Here is a 16438-nt window from a genome sequence, read left to right on the forward strand (position 1 = left end):
AAATTAATATAATGGTGAAATTAGACAACATTCTCCGCCCTATCCAAAGACATCTTTTGGCCACTAAATAGCTTCCAAATTGTCGACTCTTAAGCACATAAAACTCAAAAAGCCCCTCAAAACAGATCCTCCAATTAGATGGAGCAGGATCGATCCTCTCAATCCCGTCCTCCACATGTCCTCGTCTTCCCCCTCCCAATACAAGGCCATATAAACTCCATGATTAAGCTGGCTGAACTGCTAGCTATCGCTGGCTTCAAGCTCACTTTCCTCAACTCCCACCACAACCATGAACGCTTGGTCAAGTTCAACAATATTGCTGCCCATTTTGAAAGATACTCAGGGTTCCAATTCAAGACCATAACCGATGGTCTCCCTCTTGATCATCCTAGGTCAGGGAACTGGTTCCTTGATATGTTTGAAGATACCATGGAACCTAAGATGAAGGAAAGTTTGAGAGAGGTACTTGTGAATAGTAGCCCGCCAGTGGATTGCATAATTGGAGATGGGTTTTTAGGCTTTGCTCTTGAAGTTGCAAAGGAGCTTGGAATCCCCATTATTTTTTTTCGTACCAGCAGTCCTTGTTGTTTCTGGGTGTATTATTCTATACCTGATATAATCCAAGCTGGGGAGCTTCCTATCAATGGTAAATCCACTTCTTTTTCATCAACTTTGTTTATTGTACCATGTTTAGCACTGTTTTTAATTTAGAATAACACAAACCCTTAAGTCGAAATGATTTGACAAGCATGTTGCAGAAATTAACGAGAAAGACATTTGGAATATTACTGTTAATTAGGCGAGTTGATTTGGTTTAAGTTGGATTAATTCGGAATTTAAAAATTTTAAATCATTTGATGTTCGATTGATTTTGAATTTTAATTTTTGAAAGAGGTTTGGATTGTTTCGGATTCAAATCACTTTGGGTTCTTGTCATTTAGATTTACCAATTTGACTTTTAAATTCAAGTTATTTTGAATCATTCTATTTACAGGTCACTTTAGGATAATTAGTTGGGTTTTTGTGTCCATTTATTTTAGGTTTGAGTCATTCTGATTACAAATCATTCCAGAGTGATGGGTTTTTTAAGTTGAGTCATTTCAAGATTTTTTTTTCATTTAGGTTTAATACTTAAGTTTGGACCACTTTGGTAACTTGTTCCTGTTGTTTTTAAGTTCGAGTCGTTCGAAGTTGCGATCATATTTGGGTTTAGATCATTTCAAGTTTGAGTTGTTAAATTTCTATAATTAAATAAATTTGAATCTGATATGAGTTTGAATTAATTGGGTTTGTGGTCATTGACACTAGTAAATGGGTTTTTGTTAAACAATTGAAGGAAGTGAAGACATGGACCGGCTAATAACGACAGTGCCAGGCATGGAAACTTATCTTCGATGTCGAGATCTTCCTACTTTTTGTCGAAAACTGGACATTGAAGATTCAATTATCAAGCTAGTCGTAAAACAGACACGAAAGAGCCTTCAAGCCGATGCCTTGATACTCAACACCGCCGAAGAGCTCGATGGGCCTATACTATCTCAAATACGCACCAAATGCCCTCGTGTCTATGCCGTTGGACCCTTACATGCTCAATTAAACACTAGACTCAATGCAAAACATGGAGAGTCATATGATCACATCTCGAATACACTTTGGGAAGTGGATAAAAGCTGCATCTTTTGGCTCAATAAGCAACCGAATCGATCTGTTATCTATGTAAGTTTTGGTAGCATTACGAGCACGTCAAGGGAGCAACTTTTAGAGCTTTGGTATGGACTTCTTAACAGTAAAACGAAGTTCTTGCTTCTTGTAAGGCCAAATTCCGTGATTGGAAAAGATGGTGAAGGGGAGGATGTTGTAATGGAGCTTATGGAGAGGAGTAAGGATCGAGGTTACATTGTAAATTGGGCACCACAAGAGGCAGTCTTGAACCACCCGGCCATTGGCGGGTTCTTTACGCATAATGGATGGAACTCGACTTTAGAGAGCGTTGTCGCAGGGGTGCCTATGATTTGCTGGCCTCAGTTTGCTGACCAACACGTGAATTGTAGGGTTGTGAGTGAGGTGTGGAAAATAGGGTTGGATATGAAGGATGTATGTGATAGCAAGATAGTGGAGAAAATGGTAAATGATGTGATGGTGGATCGAAAGGAGTTTGCAAAATCCGCATCTGAAATTGCTAAGGTAACCAATCAATGTGTTAATGTTGGTGGGTCTTCTTATAGTAATTTGGACCGTTTAATTGAAGATATTAGAATAATGAGCTTGAAAACTCACAAAAAATGATAGTTTCTTAAGGACAACTCCCCTTCGATAGTAGCATCAATACATCCCCCGGTAAACAGAATAGAATGGGAGCTGACTTTAATTTTTATTTTTTTCTTAAAAAGTGGATGCATTATAAGATGGATTTTTTTTTACACTATGAGTATGAAGCGGTTATAATAATTATTTTTCTTGTTCTGCCCTACTCATTATATAAAGTTACCATTTTACCCTATATATTTGTTGATACAATGTACAACAAAATAAGGAGGAGATCAAGATGGTACAATGGAGGCCGATTCACCTAAAGAGGTCAAGAGCCGAAACAAGAGCAAGAAGATAGGCTGACCAAGAAGATAATTGCTCAGAGTAACTCTAGGGTGCTAAAAGAATGATCTTTTTGCATCATTCCTTAGAATATTTCCTCTTGTCCACTGGTATGACATGGCCAGATAAACATTCAATCTCGCTAAATGTGTGAAGGGTATTTATAGGCTTATGTGATGAGATCTTATCAGTATGATATTACTGTGCTTAAATGGACTCCTTATCATATAAAAAGTGTGTTCATACTAGGAGAATGTTAATACTTAAAACAGGTGGATGGCTCCCTCCGAGAGGAACAGGTGGTTTGTCGAAACGTTACTTCAAATGAAGTCAATAGGAGGTCTACGATGCATCTGGTATTGACATGTGTTAGAGTAACGGAGAGGTATAGTAACATTAAAAGAGTAAAAATATAAAAATATGTTTAAACCTTGAATTACTTAGTTCAGACATAGTGATTTCTGACAATGTTTTCATAATTGAACCAGTGATCAAATCGATCAGACAACCGATTCCTAATTCAATTGGTCTAATTAATTGGACTAATTGGTTCAATAAAAAATAAATTATCAATATAAAATCTAATTTTTTATAAATTTTGAAATCTCAAAGTTTTGTAATTCCACTTTAAGACTATATATAGCCCATTGATTGAAAATTTGTAAATCCACTTTTAAAGAATTTAGAAGTTCCCTGCAAATATGCCACTCATCTCTTTTACTCTTTAGACTTGTAAACTTCTCTTCCACTTCCTTTCATTCCCTCTTCTCATTTATTCTAACTATTTCTTAAAAGATCGGTTTTTTTCTGTTCATTTCTTCTTCTCAAATACTCAAATCTCTTTGGTATCATTTCAAATCTCGGATTGTTCTTCTTTTCCACCAAATCTTAGAGGCAAATCTGGTTGTAACATGGTTCACAAGATGGGACTCAAAAATAAAATAAAATTTGATAAAAAAATTAATTAAAAACATAAAAATATAATACTGAATAAAATATTGGTTTAATCGATTTTTTTAGGTTTCTAAGTCCCGTTTAATTGGGTTTTAATTGGTCCATAACAGCTCGCTTGTTATCCATTTTAATAAGGAGTGTTGGATCATCAAATCTATTAATTTTCAATACAATCAATTTAACTAATCAATACAATTCGATTTCGATAACATTAATTTTTGATTTCTAGTTGCTAATATAAGAAAATTAAGATAAATTAATTGTTAGAGATTTTTTCCTTTTTACTTGGGAAGGTTGTCCCAAGTAATCAAAATTATGTTTCAATTTATTTTAAAGAAATATGTTTAAAATATTAAAAATAATTAAGAAAAATCAAAATGAAACAATCGTATGGTAAAATGAGAATGGATACATTTAATAAATTATAAAATTAAATATTTATGATGGAACGAAATAGATAATAAAATAATTAAGATTTAACAATATTTGCTAAGTGTTGTTACATTTTCATCCCAATGAAGAGCAATGTTATGTTGGCTTTACTTTTTGGACCAGCAATTGAGAAGTTTTTTTTTTCAGAAGTGGTACATGAAAGTGTCAGTGAAAATGGGTAAATTGGCGGGTTTTTTATAAAAATATTATAAAAAAATAAAAATTTATCAAAATATTATAACTTTTTTTATTTACCAAAATATTACTTTTTTTATTATTTACTAAAATATATCCAAAAAAAAACCTACAAAAGCCTGCAAAAAGCTGAAAAAAGCAGAAAAAATCTGGGTTAGGCTGGCGGCACCAATGGTGCCAAAGGACTGAAATGTGACCATCTGCAGTTTTAAGGACCTCATATGAAATTTACCATTTTTAATTTTGAAAGTGAATTACTGCTGCTGTGCGTGGTGCGCACTAAAATTGAAATGTGGCTAATTGCCTTCTAAGCCCTCCTTATTTATTGTTTTCTTTTTATTCCCCTTCAACTCACTTTTTTATTTAATAACTCTATTTTAATTTAATAAAATATTCTCATTTAATAACTCTATTTTAATTTAATAAACTATTCTCATTTAATAATTCTATTTTAATTTAATAAAATATTCTCATTTAATAACTCTATTTTAATTTAATAAACTATTCTCATTTAACAACTCTATTTTAATTTAATAAACTATTCTCATTTAATAAATCTATTTTAATTTAATAAAATATTTTCATTTAATAACTCTATTTTAATTTAATAAACTATTCTCATTTAATAACTCTATTTTAATTTAAAAAATTAAGTAAACTATTTTAATTTAATAGTTTATTAAATTAAAATAGAGTTATTAAATGAGAATAGTTTATTAAATTAAAATAGAGTTATTAAATGAGAATAGTTTATTAAATTAAAATAGAGTTATTACTTAATTAGAATTCTAAGTATATTAATTATCACTTAACTAATATTAGATTTAATTAAAAAAATTAATAGAAATACATGCATGCCTTATTGAAAAACCAAAAGTAATAATAAAACTGATTACCCATAAATGTAACCCAAATAGAAAAAATAAATTATAATTATAAACTATTCTCATAAAATTTAGTAAATTTTTTAAATAAACTATTCTTATCAAATTACCAAAATAATACATAAAATGCGAATTAGTTTATACTTTTTTAAATAGATTTACTTTAAGTAAAATATATTTCCTTTAATAATAAAATAAAGGGCTTTTATGAGTAAAAATCATAGATTAAGAGCTTATTTAATTACAAAAATAGGTTGAGGGCTAGTTTATTAAATAAAAAAGTGAGTTGAAGGGGAATAAAAAGAAAATAATAAATAAGGAGGGCTTAGAAGGCAATTAGCCATATTTTAATTTTAGTGCGCACCACACAGCAGCAATTCACTTTCAAAATTAAAAATAATAAATTTGCATATTAGGTCCTTGAAACTACAGATAATCACATTTCAGTCCTTTGGCACCATTGGTGCTGCCAATGCCATTGGCCTAACCCAGATTTTTCAGCTTTTTTTTAGCTTTTTGCAAGTTTTTTGTTTTTTTTATTTTTTGTTTTTTATATATTTTGGTAAATAATAAAAAATAATATTTTGGTAATTTTTTATTTTTTTATAATATTTTTATAAAAAACCCGTAAATTGGCTGAATCATGTAACAGTGTCGGTGGTCCTTATTATTGCAATTCTGATAAAATCATGTTGTAATAAATAATTGCAGTCACGTGACATGCAATAAGATGGAATCTTTCTGATTTCTTTTTGCAAGTTTTAAATGTTGTCATTAATTGCAGGCTGATTTGATGCAAATGCAATTTTTTTATTTATAATAATCAAAACAATAAGATTATAGTAAAGTATTTATGAATAATTAGAATATCTTAATCTCCATGACGGCTATCAAACATATATAAAATTTAATCATCTGAGAGGGTTATTTTTGTTAATACGTCTGCAATTTTATTATTCGTTTTAGGAACATATCTTAATGATCATATCTTTCGTTGGCAAGGATATGTCGAATCATCCTAATTAAAGTAAGGTTAGTTTTTTCAGGATTATTATCGCTAATAGCTGCTACAATTTCGAGACTATTAGAATGAATGGTGACCTCATCATATCCTTGTTTTTTAAGCATGTGTAAGTGTTATGGGTTGCGCGTCGGTGCTCGCAACTGTGACAAACTGGTGCAATCCATCGTGTTCGAGGGAGGTCATTTAGCCCAACCAAACTGGCCCAACCAAACTGGCCCGGTGATTGGAGAGATTAAAAGCCCATCTCAAGAGCCGATAGAAATGGGAAGTGTTCTAGAAGATATAATTATGGAATCTTAGAGTTCTATTTGTATATAGCTGGTTATGTAAGCTTAGAGTTCTAATTGTATTCAGCTTTTAATTATAGCTATTGATATACTGTGAGGCTCAACTATAAATAGAGACCTCTTTGCTCATTGTATATTCATTGAGTTATTAATAAGAATTTTGAGAGTATTCACTAAAAGTTTTCTCTCAAGTGTTCTTGCTTTTGTTCATCTTTCAAGGCTCGTTCTTACTTCGTTCTTCTGCTGTTCTTCGTGAAAATCTTAAGGGAATTCTATTGAATCCTTTATTGTTGCGAGTGAAGTTGACTTGGGCGTTTTTGCTGCTGAATCTTTTTTTTGTTGCAAGTTAGGCTAACTTAGGCGTTTTAAGCAGAGAAACTGCCTAAGGCCGCACGGATCGCGTGGGAAAACTCTAAGTCCATGACAGTTGGTATCCGAGCTAAGGTTCGAAGCCACCGTTGAAAGATGTCAAAAGAAGTTGAGGGAATGGAGACCCGTGGGAGGGCTAGGAAAGCCAGTCGCTCAAGGAACATATTGTCAGCTTTAGAGGATCGCGTCATCACTCTCGAGAGTTCAATGGGGGATATCAAGGAGAGGGTTGAAGATGTTGATGATAGGCTCCATGATGGACTGCAGTCCATGCAGGAGCAGCTTAAAGAGTATGTGACGGATAATATGAAACAGTTGACTGGTAGAGATGATCCCATTGAGGCTATGGTGGTGGCCTTGAAGGGAGAGATTGCGGAGCTCAAGGGTGAACTCACAATCTACAAGGTTGCCTTGGGCAATGGTGGGTTAGCGGCTGCCGCACCCAAGCCCAATATTGATGTTCCCAAGCCCAAAGAGTTTAAGGGAACAAGGTCCGCAAGAGATGTGGATAACTTTTTGTGGGGAATCGAGCAATACTTCTGTGCCAATGGCATCACGGAGGATGTCACTAAGGTAACTACTGCTGCGATGTATTTATCTAACGTTGTTTTTTTGTGGTGGCGTCGTAGGTCCACTGATGTGAGACGTGGTGGGTCTGAAATCGAAACATGGGAGGAGTTTCGATGTGAGTTCAAAGCACAGTTTTACCCAGAGTATGCCGAGGATGAGGCTCGGGCAAGGTTACGTCGGCTTGCGCAATAAGGCACTGTGAGGGAGTATGTACAGGAGTTTAGCGAGCTTATGCTCCAAATCTCAGATATGGGGGAGAAAGAGGCATTCTTTTCCTTTATGGACGGATTAAAACCGTGGGCGAAGTAAGAGTTGCAGCGCCGAGGAGTTCAAGAACTCACCAAGGCTATGTCAGTAGCAGAATCACTTGCTGAATTTGGTGGGAGGAAAGACAATTCCAATTCTTCTAAACCCAGATTAAAGGGTAATAGTGGGGGAGATAAAGAAAGGCCCACTAGGAACGGCGATGGTAAGAAACCTTGGGACAAGAGAAAGAGTGGGCCTATAAGGTGCTTCCACTGTGAGGGTCCACATATGATCAAGGACTGTCCAAAGAAGGCCGCTCTCAAGGCTATGGAAGCAAAGGGGGAGTCCGATGTGGAGGATAACAACCTTGGATCGATACTAGGGGGTGTCGAAGATAGAATGAGCCATGGTTTGATGTTTGTAGACATCATTGTGGCCGGCAGAAAATTGAATGCGCTCGTTGACACAGGCGCTTCTGATTTATTCATGTCTGAGGAGGCTGCTTGTAAACTGGGCCTCAAGATAGATAATGAAGGGGGTCGGATCAAAACAGTGAACTCGAAAAGTGTTCCAATCAAGGGGGTTGCAAAGGGAGTGGATCTTCAACTCGGCAATTGGTCAGGAAAGGTATCCATTAAGGTAATACCCCTTGATGACTATGATTTTGTGGTGGGACTAAGCTTCATTGATCAGGTTAAAGCTCTTATTGCCCCTTCGAGCAATTACATGGTGATTTGAGATGCGAAACATCAATGCATGGTGAAAGTGACAAGGAAGAGAAGCTTTGAGGGAAAAACACTATCAGCAATTCAGTTTGCTAAAGGTGTACGGAGAAATGAAGTATCATATTTAGCCACCTTGAAGATTGAAGAGACCGCTGAGCCTGTTAGTGAGACCCCAAAAGAAGTGGGACAATTGCTACAATCATTTCAAGATGTAATGCCTGCTCAGTTGCCAAAAAGTTTGCCACCCAAGAGGGAGGTGGACCACAAAATCGAGTTAGTATCCAATGTGGTGCCGCCAGCAAGGGCCCCCTATCGTATGTCTCCGCCAGAATTAGAAGAGTTGCGGAAACAATTGAAGGAACTTTTGGATGCGGGATTCATTAGACCATCTAAATCCCCATATGGTGCGCCAGTGTTGTTCCAAAAGAAACACGATGGGTCCTTGAGAATGTGCATCGATTATCGAGCTCTAAACAAGATCACCGTGAAGAATAGGTATCCTATTCCTCTTATCGCAGATTTGTTCGATCAGCTTGGTAGTGCAAGATGGTTTACCAAGTTAGATTTGAGATCGGGGTATCATCAAGTTCGGATAGTCCAGGGGGACGAACCAAAGACAGCTTGTGTGACACGGTATGGTTCGTATGAGTTCCTTGTGATGTCTTTCGGACTCACGAATGCTCCAACTACATTCTGCACCCTAATGAATAAGGTACTTCAACCCTTTCTTGATCGTTTTGTGGTTGTTTACCTTGACGATATTGTGGTCTATAGCAAGTCGCTTGAAGAGCACGTAAGACACTTGAGGGAGGTGTTCCAGACTTTGAGGGAAAATGAGCTGTTCGTCAAGGAGGAGAAATGCTCATTTGCCCAACAAGAGGTGTCATTCTTAGGCCACATTGTAGGAGGCGGTAAGATCCGAATGGATAAAAATAAGATTCGAACCATTTCAGAGTGGGAGCCTCCAACCAAGGTAACAGAGTTGAGATCTTTCCTTGGATTGGCAAATTACTATCGCCGCTTTGTCGAAGGCTACTCCAAAATTACCACTCCCTTGACGGACATGTTGAAGAATGGGAAGGTATGAGATTGGAATCCAGAATGTGAGAAGGCCTTCAACCAATTGAAGCAAAAAATGATGAGGGAGCCCGTACTTGTCTTGCCAGATTTTACGAAGCCTTACGAGGTACGTACGGATGCATCAGATTATGCTATTGGGGGAGTACTGATGCAAGATGGACACCCAATTGCTTTCGAGAGTCGAAAGCTTAACGAGACGGAACGTAGATATACGGTCCAAGAGAAAGAGATGACTGCGGTAGTACACTGCTTGCGCACATGGAGACATTATTTATTGGGTTCCAGGTTCGTGGTCCTTACTGACAATGTTGCCAATAGTTACTTTCTAACCCAGAAAAAGTTGTCTCCCAAGCAGGCTCGTTGGCAGGTTTTACTAGCAGAGTTTGATTTCACAATGGAATATAAACCAGGAAGTGCCAACAATGTTGCTGATGCACTTAGTCGAAAGATGGAATTCGCAGCAATCAGTCAACCTGATGGCTCTTTGTTGGAACGCATTCGAGAGGGATTGTCCCATGATCCTACGGCCAAAAATTTGATTGAGCTTGCCAAGGAGGGAAAAACAAGAAGATTTTGGCTTGATGGGGAGCTAGTATACACTCATGGACACCGCCTCTATGTGCCCCATTATGGGAAACTCCGTAATGAAGTCATGAAGGAATGTCATGACTCGAAATGGGCAAGCCATCCAGGGATGCATCGCACTTTGGCCCTTTTGGAGGATCGCTATTATTGGCCTCACATGGGTGCTGATGTGGAAACCTATGTGAAAACTTGTCTAGTGTGCCAACAAGACAAGGTTGAGTTAAAGACTCCAGCCGGTTTGCTTCAACCCTTGCCAGTCCCAGAAAGGCCATGGGAGAGTTTATCCATGGATTTTATTATTGGTTTGCCTAAGTCTGACGGGTTTGCTAGTATTCTTGTTGTGGTGGATAGGTTTTCAAAGTATGCGACTTTTATTCCGGCGACCAAAGAGTGCCCTGCTAAGGAAGCAGCTCGATTATTCCTTAGACACGTGGCGAAATATTAGGGAGTGCCACTATCTATTATCAGCGATCGAGATGGTCGATTTACTGGTCAGTTCCGGACGGAGTTGTTCAAGTCAATGGGCTCAGATTTGAACTTCTCCACGAGCATGCATCCACAAACCGATGGGCAAACTGAACGAGTAAATGCACTGTTGGAGACGTATCTTCGGCACTATGTGAGTGCCACACAAAGGGATTGGCCAAAGTTGCTGGATGTGGCCCAATTTTCATATAACTTGCAGCGAAGTGGGGCCACGAATCAAAGTCCATTTGAAATAGTGACGGGTCAACAGCCACTCACACCCAACGCTGTTGTGACCCATTACACAGGACCAAATCCGGCAGCCTATAGATTCGTAAAAGATTGGCAAGAGAAGAATGACTTGGCCAGAGCTTGTTTACACAAGGCAAGTAAGCGTAGCAAAAAGTGGGCCGATCAGAACCGAAGGGATGTACAATTTCAAGTGGGTGACTCAGTCCTTGCTAAACTACACTTGATTTTACGATATACTGGTTTGCACAAGGGTCTTGTGCGAAGGTATGAAGGGCCGTTTAAAGTTGTGAAGAGAGTGGGCAAGGTGGCCTACAAGCTGGAGTTGCCACCAAAACTTAAAGTACACCCAGTCTTCCATGTAAGCATGCTTAAGCCGTTTCATGAGGATCAAGAAGATCCAAATCGAAGCAAGTCCGAACGAGCACCGATGGGGGTAAAAGTCTCGTATGATCGTGAAGTAGAAAACATTGAGGCAGATCGGGTAATTAGACGAAAGTACCACCGACCACAGCATGAATACTTAGTTTGATGGAAGGGACTTCCTGATAGCGAAGCAAGTTGGGAACCTACCGAGGCATTGTGGCAGTTCCAAGGGAAGATTGACCAGTTCCATAAGGAGGATGCGACGAGGGCGTCGCTAGAACAAGTGGGGGAGAATGTCATGGGTTACGCGTCGGTGCTCGCAACCATGACAAACTGGTGCGATCCATCGTGTTCGAGGGAGGTCATTTAGCCCAACCAAACTGGCCCAACCAAACTGGCTCGGTGATTGGAGAGATTAAAAGCCCATCTCAAGAGCCGATAGAAATGGGAAGTGTTCTAGAAGATATAATTATGGAATCTTAGAGTTCTATTTGTATATAGCTGGTTATGTAAGCTTAGAGTTCTAATTGTATTCAGCTTTTAATTATAGCTATTGATATACTGTGAGGCTCAACTATAAATAGAGACCTCTTTGCTCATTGTATATTCATTGAGTTATTAATAAGAATTTTGAGAGTATTCACTCAAACTTTTCTCTCAAGTGTTCTTGCTTTTGTTCATCTTTCAAGGCTCGTTCTTACTTCGTTCTTCTGCTGTTCTTCGTGAAAATCTTAAGGGAATTCTATTAAATCCTTTATTGTTGCGAGTGAAGTTGACTTGGGCGTTTTTGCTGCTGAATCTTTTTTTTTGTTGCAAGTTAGGCTGACTTAGGCGTTTTAAGCAGAGAAACTGCCTAAGGCCGCACGGATCGCGTGGGAAAACTCTAAGTCCGTGACATAAGACATTTAATATGTCCCAAAGCTCAGCAGCTACAACCGAACACTTTTTCAAAAAGTGATTATAACCCAAAATCCAATTTCTCTTCCCATCATATATTACTCCACCTGCAGCGGAAAAACTAAAAACAGAATTAACAACACCTTTAATATTAAGAAGAAAACCCATACCTGATTCCAAACGTTCAAAAGATTGTTGCAGATCCATCACCAAGACTCTTCATTATTGACTGAGTAATATTGCTTTGCCCAACTGTAGGAAACCTTAATAATTTCCTTCGGATTCATTGATTTCCTTGGAAATAAACAGGTTACGATTTTTCCAGATGCGCCAAAGTATTATCCTGAAGAAGCAAGCCCAGACTGAATCTCTCATGTTTTTATCTGATTGGCCCTATAGATTCGAGAGCAATCATTCCGAAATATTACCTTCAAAGAACTGTTTATTTTGATTAGGGGAAATTATTTGAGTCCGAATATCCTTCGCACATGGACAGTTCCTAAGAACATGTAAAACATCCTTTGTATAGTGACCACAAAGATGACACGACTCATCATGACTAATTCCCCTTCAGACCTTTTCAAAGTTAGTTAAAAGTCTTTGCTTTAGGATTATCCAAATGAGCTATCTAACTCTTAGAGGGTCCGAAATTCTCCAAACTGTTTTCCAAGTGTCATCCTTTAGATTCCGAGACTCCTCCTTTAGTATCTAATATGCGCTTTTAACTGAGAAGACATCAGTAGTAGTTTCAGACCAAGAAAGAGTATCTGCCCCTGCTGACTCTATGGGAGGTGGAATGCTAATGATACGTTGGATGACTTTTTCTGGCAACAATACCCGAAATAAGTCAAGGTTCCATGTACCATTTTCCATTACCATCTCACACACTTTACAATCATAATAGATATTCACGTGACTTGGGACATGATTAATTAAAGGTCTCACGTTATGTACCCAAACATCCTCCCAGCAACGAATGGTTCGTCCATTACCCACTAACTAAATCATATTATTACACAGTAGAGGCCAAAACTTGGCCACGGATTTCCACATAAAGGAGCATCTATGTCTCATGATACAATCCGGCATAGTCTCATTAATTCCATACTTTTCTCTGTGAACCCTAACCTATAAAGCTTTAGTCTTGGTGATAAGACTATAATCAATTTTCATCATGAAGGTTTTATTTTGAGTGCACAGACAATGAAACCCAAGACCTTCATGAGATCTAGGTTGGCAAATGGAATCCCACCCAACTAAAGTCAATTTTCTTTTTCCATTAAAAGCACCACAGCTGAATTGCCTTGCCATTTCTTCTATTAAATCACAAATACCCTTCAGAAACAAAATAGATTGCATGAGATAGCTTAGAATAGTCAACAGAACCGTTTGTGCTAAAATGACCTTCCCTGTAAAGGAAAGCTTTTTAGTGCCCCAGCTAGATAAGCGATTACGAACTCTTTCCACCAAGAAATCCAAAGTGTTTTTTGTAACTCTTTGATGAAAAAGAGGGACTCCCAAATAATGCCCCATATCATTAACTTCTTGGAAACTAAGGATACTATTAAATCCCCTCTTTAAATATTCCTTAACACCAGCAGAGTAAGAGACATTAGTCTTCCTAGCATTGACCTTATGACCAGAAAGCTCACAAAAGTTATCCAGAAAATTTTTAAGAAAACCACTGTGCTCCAAAGTGTTTTTTGTAACTCTTTGATGAAAAAGGGGCAACCTTGAGGAATTCCCCTTACAGGCTTGAATTTGAAAGTTAGAGCTTCGTTCCACAAAACCTGCATGGTAGACGTCGAAATAACATTCATAATAACCTAAATAAAATAAGAAGGAATACATGCTGCATGGAGTGAAGCTTTCACGAAGTCCAACGTATACGATCATAAGCTTTCTCCAAATCAATCTTGACAACAATCCATTGGAGATTCTTCTTAGTTTTCATAGAGTGTAAGACTTCCTGTGCAGTGATTACATTATCAATGATATTTCTCCCCGCTATAAATCTCGCTTACTCTTAACCAATGATCTTCAGAAATATGCTTTTAAACCTGTTTGCAATAACCTTCATAACCAACTTATAGTAAAGATTAATGGGTCTGAACTGTGAGAAATTTTTAGGATTTAGAACTTTGGGGATTAAGACAATACGAGTGTTATTGTATTTTGAGTCTATAATTCCACCTTCAAAAATCTTCCTCACCCACTCACAGATAGCTCCTCCTATATTATCCCGCTGAGTCTGAAAGAACAATTATCCCACTGAGTTTAAAATAACAACACGTGAAAACCATCACTTCCTGAAGCCTTTAGTTAAGCCATATTAAAAAGGGTCATCTTGATTTCTTCATTAGAAATAGCCCTCATAAGGAAATCAATATCCTCTTAGTTAATATTCGGAAAGCCACTTAAAGGTAAATTCCCTACCAGGCCAAGAGCCTCTCCATAAAGATTCTGAAAGAATTTAACTACTTATGTTTTAAGGACAACAGGTTCAAAGATCCACTCCCCATCTGAATTACATAAAGCAGTAATTCTATTGAAATTTCTTCTCTAAATTGTACGTTTGTGAAAATACTTGGTGTTATGATCCTCCAGTTTTAACCACTCGCATCTCAATTTTTGTTTCCAAAGTATCTCCTCATGATAAAGAATTTTTTCAGTCTTCTACCGGACCTCCAATTTACACTAGGCCAGAAAATTAGTACCAGACAGGTTCATCACTCGTTGTAAATTAGAGCTTATGGGTTAACTAAATTTTTTGGTGATCAAATTAAATTCTGTGGAGGTGAGTAACCAAGCAGTTTGGAAAGGACTCCGTCCAAGCTTCATTACCCAAAGCCTTATCCAGTCTCTCAAAAAGATTACCCCAATGCCAAGTTTAAGGAGGGCCCTAAAAGCCCAGATCAAGAAGTTGATCCTTATCTATAAAATCACCAAAAAATGAGTATCTGCATCCATTTAAATGAACGCCTTTTTTTTCTTCCAAAGAGAGAATGGCATTAAAATAACCAATGGCCAGCCAAGGATAGTGCCCACACGGAATAGAAAGACTTAAATCTCTCCACAATACTTTCTTTTTCTGTCTATCAAGACTGTCATAAACAAAAACAACAAATATCGATTGGGATTGGAGAAAAGAACAAATACGGGCCAAAATAAATTGAGGGTGATTACCAATCACCTATAGATCAATTGAATTTTTCCAACCTAACCAAATACCATCAGAAAAGCCAATCGCTTCCACTCAATTGGATTTTTCAAAACCCAATTTAGCAATGATAGCATCGGCTTTAGCCCCACTATCTCTAGGCTCAAGAAGGCTAACAATATTCGGCTTATAATGACTATTATATTCACAAAAGATTCGTAGGAATTTATCATTCGCACACCCCTACACATTCCATGATAGAATAGAAAAAGTCATAATAAAAAAAATTTTAAAAAGGGAAAATTAATTTACCTTACTAACGAATGGTTACAGAATTATCCAGCAGCTCTCCTTCTTTAAACGACGCGTCTTTAACCATTTGCATCTTGCCCACTCCTCCATAGATAAGTTGCTTCGTCCCTTCCCTACGAACCACCAAATAAAGCCCTCTCTGACCTTTTTTTTCCTTTAGGTTGTACATATACTATAATAATGAAACATCAGGCCATATCCCTTTACCCACATTTGATTATGAATCTAATTATCAACCACCAAGAGCTCCCAACTAGATATCTGGGTGCCAACAGTAAGAATTCAGCAAGTTCATGACAAACTGGTGAAGAGGCAAGAGAAACTATGCCTCTAACAAATACAACGACAAATAGAATCTTGGAATTCCCCCTTCGTAGTTTGGCCTAAGTATAAAGCTCAAATAATGCTTCTTATCCAAAATGCTAAATCCATATTTATGATGCCTTTGAATAAGCCCTCTGCTACTTAACACCCTTTGCATTTTCCGCTCTATAGTAATACACCTATACTCTCCACGTGCAACCATCTCATCTACAAAGTTCTACTCTTCAAGGATTTGCCCTTTATTACTCAAAGTCGTTGCAATTCCCCTAGGAACCGTTGTCGTTGCCTTATTTTCGACGGTGGAAAACCTACCCCTACCCTTTTGCGATGAAACTCTACCCACTCTTCCTCCTCTCCTTGTAAGTCTAGCCATGTTTAACTTGTCGAAAAGGCGAAAATGACGATGAAAAGTTAACATTTTCAAATTGCAACCACCTAAAAGGAACTCCAAATAGCATACTAGCAAGAAAACTTTGAAACGCCAAAATGACAAAAGTAATTTCAAGGAAGACAGCAAACCAGATTTATAGAACTCTTTAGCATACTTAAACGCACCGCTTTGAGAAAAGTAGCCATAACCATGGCATCTAGCCACTTATGTAGTGTCAAATGCTCCATATCATGGCCACTTTTCTTCAAAAACTATGCATTTACGACAGTTACTCTAGAATAACTTTAGTGCTTCTTTGTCTTCTCCGATAGAGTAAGTTATTTCCCACCAT

The 16438-nt window shown here is 37.4% G+C and overlaps 1 protein-coding gene across 2 annotated transcripts; it reads left to right on the plus strand.

Moving 5' to 3' along the window:
• Positions 1-2837, plus strand: LOC121222610 (7-deoxyloganetic acid glucosyl transferase). 2 transcript variants are annotated; one of them, XM_041103716.1, is made up of 3 exons: positions 29-646; positions 1337-2184; positions 2534-2837. In XM_041103716.1, exons 1-3 carry the CDS (start codon positions 139-141, stop codon positions 2606-2608), a joined length of 1431 nt encoding a protein of 476 aa, XP_040959650.1. In that variant the 5' UTR covers positions 29-138; the 3' UTR covers positions 2609-2837. The 2 variants fall into 2 exon arrangements, with proteins under 2 accessions (XP_040959649.1, XP_040959650.1); XM_041103715.1 differs by having other exon boundaries at positions 1-646; positions 1337-2837.
• Positions 2838-16438: the final 13601 nt, after the last annotated feature.

Source organism: Gossypium hirsutum, chromosome D10, assembly GCF_007990345.1.
Source record: "Gossypium hirsutum isolate 1008001.06 chromosome D10, Gossypium_hirsutum_v2.1, whole genome shotgun sequence".
Classification (NCBI taxonomy): domain Eukaryota; kingdom Viridiplantae; phylum Streptophyta; class Magnoliopsida; order Malvales; family Malvaceae; genus Gossypium; species Gossypium hirsutum.